General features: G+C 32.5%; 1 protein-coding gene across 1 annotated transcript in view; it reads right to left on the reverse strand.

Moving 5' to 3' along the window:
* Positions 1 to 261: 261 nt before the first annotated feature.
* The window catches only part of C9 (complement C9), an 80,822-nt gene continuing 68,917 nt past the window's right edge, over positions 262 to 12,166 (reverse strand). Inside the window, exons 10-11 of the mRNA XM_032135350.2 lie at positions 4,819 to 5,047; positions 262 to 1,358 (exon numbers count right to left, since the gene is read on the reverse strand). Coding sequence (XP_031991241.1) covers positions 1,324 to 1,358; positions 4,819 to 5,047 — 264 coding nt within the window. The 3' untranslated portion in view covers positions 262 to 1,323. The remainder of the gene's footprint in view (positions 1,359 to 4,818; positions 5,048 to 12,166) is intronic.

The following is a 12,166-nucleotide window of genomic DNA, read 5'->3' on the forward strand; positions in this document are numbered from 1 at the left end:
CTCTGGAGCTCCCAGGGCAAATGCAAGACTCTTAAGGGCCAGGGCACATTTATTAGCACGATCTCCATATCATACCTAACATATTAAAATACATCCCACATCCAGTAATCTTTTTATTTGCTATTTAAAAACAATTTTAAAAATTATTTTTAAGAATTTTGCTTTTGAAATTATTTTCATGTAGGTAATTTAGTTACTGTTATCTCCCAGCAATCAAATGCATTCTTGAGAATTTCTGCCAAGTGAGAGAAAGTAACATAATTTATTTATAAATGTGTGAAATGTTTATTAATGGTAACAATAAAGTTAACATGATACATGCTGATGTTTAAGCATTTATTAATTTTGATTTTGCATTTTTTTATTTTGATATATTTTTCCTCTTTTCTTTCTTTCTTTCCTTTTTTTAAAGAGTTCTCAGACCTTTTCAAGGTCTCAGACCCCAAGTATCATGTTCTCTAATGAATAAGATTGTACAACCAAAGTTAATCAGCTTCTCAGGTAGGTAACCTTACCTTATACAACTCATAAGGCTAGGTATTAAGTTGGACTATATAAAATTGATGTTTTTTTTTGTAAAATATGATCAAACAGAAGCAATTTCACATAATTTAAACTAATAGTTTATGTTTATTCTATTCTGCTACTGAACACTATATATATTATTCCTTTCATCTAACTGGATTTTTGTACCCATTAACCAACTCCTCTTTATCTCCCTTCCCTCCTCTGGTAAACTAGTAGTTTTTGGTTACAAATATAACGCATTTTTCCCCTTGGACACATAGATTTAAATGGTAGAGCTAAGACTAGTAAAAGCAACTGCTGTGCAGGTGGCTGGTGCTCAGTATTTGCTGAATGAATGTATGCACACCTAAGCAAATAACCAAAACAAACATAGCAATGTAAATAAGAGTTCAATTGCATGGTACAGACCTGTGGTCATGGACCTGGCAGAATATGTTAACCATACAAAGCAGTTTGAAAATTACTTTGAAGTTTTTTAAACCAACATTCTGTTTTTAATTTAATTTTGTTTTTTTTTTTTTAGAAGAGATTGGCATTTTCCATGGGAGAAAGCAGTTCTGGCGTATTTCACTGTTGACTCCTCATTAGGGAATAAAAAACGGAAACATCACAGGAGTTTAAGGAAGAAAAGTTTTAAAAAAAATTATAGACATAAGACAGAAGAGACTTCAGAGGTTGGTAGGATTTTCACGAAGCATGTTGCTATTTACTTTGCAGCTAAGATTATCTTCAGGGGTAGGATCTGAAGGTGCTAGTGTTCTTTTCTTCCACTGGAGCTCGGAGAAGCCAACAGCTCTATTTTTCGTTGGGGAAGTCTAGGGCTGGCAATCCTAGAGAAAACAAACGAGTATCAAATAGTAATCATCAATAGGATTTTACTTTGGGTCCATACACCCATCCACTTTTTCACCTTCTTATCCTGTTGAACCACATTGTGCCATACTGTCTAGGTACTGGGAATAGAACGTGGTTTAAGGTACAAGGCATATTTTCATACTAGAAAGGGCTATTTGTCTTGTATACAGAGAGTCAATGGGAGTAGTGCTGGAAAAACAGAGGGAAAGTTCTCAGGCAGCATAGATAGAGAACTGATTCCTGGAGAAACTGGAGAAGGTTTCATCAAAGATATGCTAATTGGACTGGGTTCAAAATAGAGGTTTTCAACCCTGGCTAAAGATTAGAATAACCAGTAGAGTTTTTAAAATTTCAAAAAACAAAAAATCCATGCCCAGGCAGGATCTACCATAGCTGCTTTTGTTTAATTGGCTTAGGATAGACATCTGTTTTGTTTTGTTTCTTTTTTTTTTCCTTTAAGGAAGTGAACCAGATGAATCCAATGACCAACCTGGTTGAGAGCCATTGGCCTAGGAGTAGAAACACACACAAGGAATAAGGGAGAAGGAGGTTCGGTTAGTTGAGGGAGAGAAAGTTGGAAGCATTCCAGGCTAAGTAAATGGTATTGAAAAAGAAAGATGATGTGTTATGGTTTTCAATCTCATCATGGGAGTAGGCTAGTGTAAATTGGAAACTAGAACATTCTATGTCAAAATGGATGCTTGGAAGATCTACCTTGAGGGAAAAATTCAGCAAGAAAATGTCTAATGTCTCAGCAAGAAGCTGTGGGCCATCCTGGGTCAGGTTTGAAAGGTCAACCAAACAATGCCTAGTGATCAAAGATAATTTTATATATTGGGGAAGGGATCTTGATATTCATTATCTATGAAATACAACATATGGAACCCGAACCAAGAACTTTACATAAAAATCTAGTGCAAGACTGATGAAAATGATAGGACCTCCTAAGAAACAAACTAACCCTAGGAATATGTTCATTATCCATGGAAGACAGGGTTTCCACAGGAAATAATTCCCACCAAAAACTAAGCCTATAATAAAAAATCACTAAATACTGAAGAAAGCATAATATGCCATGAGAATGAATTGGTAGACTTAGCAGAGAATTGCACTGCAGAACAATTTGAAAGAAGTCCATGAAGACATATTTAACATGCTGAAAGATATAAAGGTAGGAAAATAATCCAGTAAACTAGACAAGAGAAAAAACTAGAGAAAAGAAAATTGAAAAATAACCAAATCGAAATTTTAGAAAAATACTTTTAAAATAATCTCAGTAGGTCAGCAAATGGATCGACTATACAAATTTGAATAAAATAATTGGAAAATTAGAAGATAGAACTAAAGAAATCACAGAGAAATCAGCAGAATAGTCTACATAGAGAGAAACAGGTAGAAAATAGAAGTTCCAAGTACCAAGTAGTATACATTTTTGGAGAGTGAGAGTTTTTTTTGGAATGCAAAGCACTAGATTGAGACTTTAGGCAGATGAGAGACAGAGTTAGCATACATTTATAAATCAATCATTCTAAAATTTAAATTAAATTTTAACTTGCGTATTTTGTAACATGATTGAGTTTCTAAGCCATTTGCTGAGAAGTGTAAAAAATTCCTGAAATATTAAAAATTTATATTGTAAGAGATGAAAGTATGGTTGAATGACAAACGAGGCTGTGAACCTTTGCTACGTAATTGTTATAGAATTCTGTTTCAGGAAAATGTATTTGTTCAAACAATGATTGCCAAAGAAAGTTAGTCTTAATAGCTAATCTTGTGATATTAACACTTGGACTAAGATTTCACTTATCTATTAGGAGTCTGAGTAATTCTACCAGAATGAAATACTAAGCATAAACTCTTAGGATTAGAAACATGGCTAAAGTCGTGTTTACTTGTAGGAAGTAAAATAGTTTAAGTTCTATTTGTCTATTTTTGTTTTTATTGTATTTGCTTTTGAGGTTTTAGTTATAAGTTATTTGTCTAGTGTCTAGGCCAATGTCCAGAAGACTTTTTCCTAGATTTTCCTCTAGGATTTTTATAATTTCAGATCTTACATTTAAGTCTTTAATCTATCTCAAGTTAATTTTTGTATATGGTAAGAGAATAGAGATGATTTCTCAAAAAATTAAAAATAGGACTACCACTCAACTCAACAGTCCCACTACTGGGTATCTACCGAGAGGAAAATAATCTGTATATGAAAAAGACGCCTGCACACATATGTTTACTGCAGCACATATTTACATTACATATTTACAATAGCAAAGTCATGGAATCAACTTTCATGTCCATCAATGGATGACTGGATAAAGAAAATGTGGTACATATGCACCACAGAATACTATTCATCCATAAAAGAGAATGAAATCATGTGTTTTGGAGCGACATGGATGGAGCTGGAGGTCATTACCCTAAGTGAAATAACCCAGAAAAGGAAAATCAAATACCACATGTTCTCGCTTGTAAGTGGGAGCTAAACAATGGGTATGTATGGACATAAAGAAGGAGATAATAGACAGTGGGGACTCCAAAAATGGCGAGGATGGGAGGGGCATGAGGGTTGAAAAATTACCTATTGGGTACAATGTTCACTATTTGGGTGATGGGTACACCAGAGGCCCAAAGCTTACCGTTATGTAATATATCCTTGTAACAAACCTTCACATGTACCCTTTAAATTCATAATAAAAATGTTTTTAATGTAAAATAATATGTTTCATTACGATTAGCTTTAAAATACAATACAGAATCTCAGCTTTTAAAAACACCAATACAGTTAAAAATGCAAAATAAAAATCTAGTGAATATCATTTATATAAAATTTAAAAATATACAAAACAATATCACATATTTTTCATTGGTACATACATATTTAGTACAAGCACAAAAATATGAACTGGAAAGATACATACTAACTTAATGAAAGTGACTGTATCTAAGTAGTAGAAGAGAGAAAAGGCAATAGAATTTTTTTGGGGGGCGGGGATGTGGTACAAACTAATTAATTGGATGTATTATTGTTGCTTCTTAAAAAAGAGTTTTGAAGTATATATGTCTATGTCTATACACATAAACATATATATGCAAAATATATATGATATATATGTATTAACATTCATCAATTCTAGATAGTGAATACCTGATGTTTGTTATACTTCTATAAACCTTCCATAAGAATATTTTTATAATTAAAGAGTAATACAATAATTATAATTTATTTATTTATAATTCTATCTTAATATATACAAGTAGAATATGTTAAAATGACACATAAAGGCTGATTTACCCATTTTCACTATTCACTCAATCTTTATCCTCTGTTTATATAAATAATCTAGAGATTTAGTACAAATTAATTCAAGAGCTAGTTTTCAAATTAGATAACCCCAAAGTACATGTTTTTGTCTTTAATCACATCAAATAAATTGTCCTCACCTTCAGAAATATTTTGTTTACTGATTTCACAGGCAATTCCCTCAAATTTGAATGGGCAGGCACACAAACACTTTCCATCCATTAGAATCACTGTGCCTCCATTTTGGCATGTGTGGCATTTTCTTACACTAAATTCATTGATATAGTCTTCAATGGCTCTTTCCAAGTTTTGTTTCTTTAGGTGTGCATTTTTCATTTTCACTGGAACCAGATTATATATAGGAGACAGCTAAAAGAAAGCAAAACATTTAATTTTAGGTCCTTTTTAACTTGTAGAATACACTTTACTTAATTATTCATTCACTGATTCATTAATTCAACAAAGGCTTATTGAATGTATATTATTGCCAGATGTGATGTTAGATTTTAAACAATCAAAACTAGTCAAGATGTCTGCTATCAGGGAGGTCATATTATGGAGTTAAGGAGATTGATATTAATAAAATTATGATGCATAAATTTCAAGTAGAAACTGTGATAGGTGCTACAAAAAAACCAGGTATATGTGCTTTAAAAATGAACAACTGAGGGACTTAAACTTCTGGCGTAATAATTTGTTGACATATTATTTTGTGAATTGTTTTTGCTGCCTTCTTTCTTCTCTTCCAGAAGGTAACCAGATGCTTGCTATCTCTTGCCTAAGTGGAGGTTTGTGTGCAAGGCCAAGTCCAGAATGCCCCTGAAGGCAAACTTTTTCTTATTTCTTTCTTTTTTTTTTTTTTCTTTAAAAGTCTAAATACATTGAGAAACTTTTGCTGAGGGAAGGAATATAGAAGAATGCCACCAAGGAAAGAGATTCCTCCAGAATAGAAAGGGGATAGAAGTTAGTATATACCTCAGGTAACAGGAAACCATAGCTAGATATTTAGCAGCTATTTTGGGAGATAGCAGGACCTGTGGGGTGCCTTAAGGAAGCTGCATATGAAGTATCAGGAATCCAGTCTTGTCAGTGATTTCCATTTGCAAGCCTGGCATGGAGGGCTTGAAAATATTTGACTTCTAGTGAACATGTGAGCCTGAACAGTAAGGTTATTGAGGTGACTACGATGAACTAAAGACATATGTAAATTATATCTCCACTTACCAGACGGAAGTGTTAGGATTCTTGTACCAATTTAGACAACAGGGAAAAAATTTCCTGAGTCCCATCCAACAAATAAATGAAAGGTGAATTTTCTAGCAACATGGAGGGACATGATCTCAAAATCAAATTTAATTAGAAGTAAAGAAAATGAAGTAAAAGTATTTATTTGGCACAGTCAAATTCCTGCAGTAAGATACACAGTTGCTACACTGAAATCAAGGAAGTTTGGAAAGCTTTGACAATAAATATTGAGCTGAGATTTGAAGGTGTTAAGGCAGAGAGAAGACTATTCCAGGCATACAGTAAAGAATTTTGAAAGTTTTTAAATGGAGGAGGAAGTTGGGAAGATGTTGTTCCAAAGATATAAAATTTTAGTTAGATAGAAGGGGTAAGTTCAGAAGATCTATTGTGCAGCTTGATGATCATAGAAAAAAAGTAAAAAGTTCTTATAATGGAGATATCATAACATATATAGGGAAATGTATATGTTCACTTAATTTAAGCAAATTCAATTGTGTAACTAGCAAGAGCTGTTTGAGTGAATAAACTGTTAGACATAGAAGCACTTTGGTGGCAGAGCACTTTTAAACAAGAGACCACAAAACTTAAAAGAAATGAGAATCTAAAGAGCCCAGAGCTAAAACAAACAAACAAACAAACAAAAACAAAAAACAAACCAAAAAAACCCCACAAATTCCTGCAGAAGAATAATGATGGATTAAATAATGTGGACTCATTTTTTCCCTAAGGACAATGAGAAAAGCTAAACAAAATAAAACCAAATATTTTTTAAAAAACTGCTAAAAGGCCCTGGGGAACTAATAAGAAAATAAAAAATCACTGATCTAAGATCTGGGAGGAGGTGGAAATCCAAGAGGTGGGCCCAGTATTCTAGGGCTACTAGTCCTCTTGACACATTTCCTAATTCAGCAAGAGGTGGTAGAGAGACCAGGAGGTAGAGCAACACATTACTGGGCTGAGGAAAAAACACTGGAATTCAGGTCAACCAAGGTAAACATGCTATCCTTTGATTTGGGGACTAAGAGGGAAGTGGAAGTAGGAGAGCTCTGGCAGAAACTGTAGCCCAGTTTGGATTAAAATAATCTTGGATCATTAGTGGGGATCCTAGAAGCTTTTCAAATATAAATATATATGTTTGGAAGATTATATAAATACACAAAATTATCCCAGGCATCAGGCTACTCCTATAACAATTTTAAGTACAGTATTTAGCCCATGGTAAAAATAACTAGGCACACAAGGAAATAAGACAACATGAATGAGACCAATGAAAATAATGGAAAATAGAAACAGCTATGGTGGCTGCCAATGTTTGTGCTATCAGACTTCAAACAATTATCAGACTTTAAACCAACTGTTTGCATAAACAGGGAGATAAGAGACAAGACTGAAAATTTTAGCAAAGAACTGGAAGTTATTAAAAATAAATTTGAAAAAAAGAACAAATATTAGAACACAAATTAATGAATTAGTTAAATAGCAAATGTGATAAAACTGAAGCAATTTAATGAATTGCAATATAGGTAAGAAGAAAACATTGACAGTAAAGCATGAAGAGACAAAAGGATGGGATATACAGAAAGAGGGCAGGAAACATAAGTGATAGTGTGGGAAGGGAAAAGATCCATGTATTTTGAACCCCAGAAGGAGAACAAAGGACAGAATAAATAAGAAGCAATATTTGAAAAGCTAATGACTGAGAGAATATTCCAGACCTGGTGAAAAACAACAAGATATGAATAAAAACTATAGTTAAAAATAATTTTGCACCTAGGTATTATCAGAGAAAACTTGCTAAAAAAAAAACAAACCCAAAGATAATGGAGAAAATCTTAAAAACAGTTTAGTAAAAAGCCTTAGTATTTTGAAAGTAGACTAAATTTGACTTTACTAGATACAATCAATAATATTATAAAGAGTCAAATGGAAATGTAAAAAATAAAAAGCATGGTAAAAGAGATGAAAAATATCTTTGATGAGTTTGTCAGTAGATTTGACACAGCAAAGGAAAGAATCAGTAAACTTGATAAAAGGTTGGTAGAAATTAGCCAAATTAAAGTACAAAGAGATAAAAGAGTTGAAGGGAGGGAACCCAGAACTAAGCATCCAAGAGTGTGGGGCAATATGAAAGAGACTAGCACATGTATTACTGGAATCCTTGAAAAAAGTGAAGAGGTTAGAAGAAGGGGTTAAGAGGGGGAGAGAAAGAGAATGTGATTGTGGCAGAAGAAATATTTGAAGACATAATGACCAAGAATTTTTCAAAAGTAATTAAATAATCAAACCATAGACTCCAGAAATTTAGGGAACTTCAAGCAGAATAAAAAATAAACATCCACATACATCTCATTCAAACTGTGGAAAACCAAAGATTAAAATGAAATCTTTAAGGTGATGACAATAAAGGGAAATGCTACAAGCAGAAGGTCAAAGATAAGAGTTACAGCATACTGCTTATTTAAAAACTATGCAAGCCAGAAGACAAAGGGGTAATATCTTTAAGTACTGAAAGACAAAAAAAAAAAAAAAAAAAAAAAAACTCACACAAACTGTAAACCTAGAATTTTATACCTAATGAAATGTCATTGAAAAAAATAATTTTTTTTCAGAGAAGCAAAAGCCAAGAGAATTTGATACTAGCAGACGTGCACTAAAAGAAATGCCAAAGGAAATTTTTCAGGCAGAAGAATTACCACAAGAATTGAAATTTGGACCTACATAAAGTAATCATGAGCTCTGAGCATAACTAAAATGAAGGCAAACATATACCATTCTAGTTTTAATTGCTCTAACGTATATTATCTACAGCAAATGTTGCTGCATTGTAGTATGAGTTTATAGTGTACATAAAATTTTTTTTAAAAAGTATGTAAAATATACATACACTATAAACTCATGATACAATATGATAAAAATAGCATTAAAAATGGGAGGGAGGATTTGGAAATATAGTGTTGTATTTGTTTTACACTATACATAAGGCAGCATAATATCATTTGAAGGCAGACTATGATAAGTTAAAGATGTATATTGTGAATCATATGTTATAGAGTAAAAAATATTTTTTAAAAGAGACATGGGTAATATGCCAATACTGGAAATAAAATGGAATCATGTAACATACTGAATAGTCAGGACAAGAAAGGAACAATGTAATGAATAAACAAGATTTAATTGAAATGTTAAAGAGAGAGTGCTGGAGTTCAGGGGGAAGCAGAAAGGCATCTGTGGTGGTTGGAAGCCCAGGGGGACTTACATGCCCAGATTACTACAGAAAGCCATTCAACTGCAAAGATAAACAACTAGGAAGGAAAAAAGAAACAAAAGATATTCAAAATAACCAGAAAACAATCAATAAAAAGACAGGGGTAAGTCCTCCCCTATCAATAATAACCTTGAAGGTAAAAAAATTAAATTCCCCATTTAAGAGATATAGATAGCCTAAATGGACAAAAAGAAATAATAGCCAACCATATGTTCCCTATAAGAAACTCACTTCACCTGTAAAGACATACATACATGGAATGTGAAGGATGGAAAAAGATATTTCATGCAAAGGTAAACCAAAAGCAAGCAAGAGTAGCTATGCTTATATCGGACAAAGCAGACTTCAAGTCAAAAACTGTAAAAAGGAGAAAAAGAGTAACATTATATAATAATAAAGGGATCAATTCAGCAAGAAAATATAACAATTTTAAATATATATGCACCCAACACTGGAGCACCCAGATACATAAAGCAAATATTAGATCTAAAGTGAAACAGTAAAATAATATTTGGGTACTTCGACATTTCACTGTCAGCATTGGAGAGATTATCTAAACAGAAAAATCAAAAATCCAAGAACACAGGATTTAAGCTGCACCATAGACCAAATGAACCTAACAGACATTTACAGAACTTTTTGCCCAAGAGCTGTGGAGGACACATTCATTTTATCAGTGCATGGAACATTTTCCAAGATTAATCATATGTTAGAAAACATAACAAGTCTCAAAAAAAGTTATAAATTGAAATTATATTAAATACTTTCTCAGACCACATGGAATAAAACCAGAAGTCAATAATCAGGGAAACTTGGAAACTATACAAATACGTGGAAATTAAACAACATGCTCCTGAATGACCATTAAATCAATTAAGAGATTAATAAAGAAATGTTTTAAATTTCTTGAAATAAATGAAAATAGAAACAGAACATACCAAAACTGACGATACACAGAAAAGGCAGTAGTAAGAGGGAAGTTTATAGAAATCAATGTCTACTTCAAAAATCTAGAAAGTTTTCAAGTAAACACCTTAATGATACATTTCAAGGAGCTAGAAAAGCAAGAACAAACCAAACCCCAAAATAGTAGAAGGAAGGAGATAATAATGATCGGAGCAGAAATAAACCAAATTGAGACTGAAAACAAATACAAGGGATTAATGAAACAAAAAGTTGATTAAAAGTTTTTATTTTAAAAGAAAGACAAAATAAACAAACAATAGCTAGACTAAGAAAAAGAAAAAAGAAGCCCCAAATAAATAAAATCAGAAACAAAAATAGAGACATCACAACAGATACCACAGAAACACAGAGGGTCATTAGATACTGCTATGAACAACTATAAACCAATAAATGTAAAAACCTAGAGAAAATGGATAAATTTCTAGACACATAAAATCTCTCGAGTTTGAACCAAGAATAAATAGAATACCTGAATAGCCTAATAATAAGTAAAGAGATTGAAGCTGTAATAAAGTCTTTCACCAAAGAAAGGTCCAGGACCAGATGGCTTCAATGTTGCATTCTACCAAATCTTCGAACAAGAATTAACTCTAATTCTTCTCAAAAATTTTTTTAAAGACTGAAATGAAGGGAACTCTTCCTAACTCATTTTATGAGACCAGCATAACCCTGATATCAAAACCAGACAAGGACACAACACACAAAAAAAACCCATAGACCAATATCCCCAATGAACATAGATGCAAAAGTCCTCTACAAAATATTAGCAAACTGATGGCAATAGTACATCAAAAAGATAATACAGCATGATCAAGTGGGCATGATTTATCCGAGAAATAGTTCAACATATGGAAATCAATAAATGAGAAACATCACATCAGCAAAATTATGAACAGAAACCATGTGATCATCTCAATAGATGCAGAAAAACCATTTGATAAAATTTAGCATCTCTTTGTGATACAAATTCTCAATAAATTAGGTATAGAATAAAAGTAATTAAACACAATAAAGGCCATATATGACAAACCCACAGCCAACATCACACTGAATGGGAAAAAGCAGAAAGTTCTCCCTGTAAGAACTGAAACAAAGATGCCCACTCTCACCACTCTTATTTAACATAGCACTGGAAATCCGAGCCAGAGCAATTCGGTAAGAGAAAGAAATAAAGGACACTTAATTGGAAAAGAGGAAGTTAAATTGTCCCTGTTTGCAGAAGACATGATCTTATATGTAGAAAATCCTAAAGACTCTACGAAAATACACTTAGAACTGACAATCGACTTTAGTAAATCTGCAGAATATAAAATCAACATGCAACAATCAGTAACATTTCTATTAAAGAACAACAAACTAGCCAATAAAGAATGCAAAAAGTCAATACCATTTACAATAGCTACAAAAGAAGATACTTAGGAATAAATTTAACCAAGGATGTAAAAGAAAAACTATGAAACACTATTGAAAGAAATGGAAGAGGATACAAACAAATGGAAAGAAATCCCATGCTCCAGGCTTCGGCCTTACTACCAAAAACAATCTACAGATTCAGTGCAATCTCTATCAAAATGACAATGACATTCCTCACAAAAATTGAAAAAAAAAATCTTAAAATTTATGTAGAACCACAAAGACCTCAAATAGCCAAAGCAATCTTAAACAAACAACAACAACAAAAAAAACAAAGCTAGGAGTATCACATTATTGGATCTCGAAATATATTACAAAGCTGTAGTAACCAAATCAGCATTGTACTGCCATAAAAACAGACACATAAGCAAATGGAACAGAATAGAGAACCGGAAATTAATATATCTATCTACAGTCAACTAATTTTTGACAAAAGTACCAAGAAAAATAACTGGTTTCTTTTCAACCTTTTCAATAAATTGTGCTAGGAAAAACTGTCCATATGCAGAAGAATAAAATTAACCCCCCACTTTTTGTCCTATAAAAAATCAACCCAATATAGAATACTTTATTGCAAGACCTAAAACTATAAAACTACT

This window comes from Hylobates moloch, unplaced genomic scaffold, assembly GCF_009828535.3.
Source record: "Hylobates moloch isolate HMO894 unplaced genomic scaffold, HMol_V3 SCAFFOLD_17, whole genome shotgun sequence".
Taxonomy (NCBI): Eukaryota; Metazoa; Chordata; class Mammalia; order Primates; family Hylobatidae; genus Hylobates; species Hylobates moloch.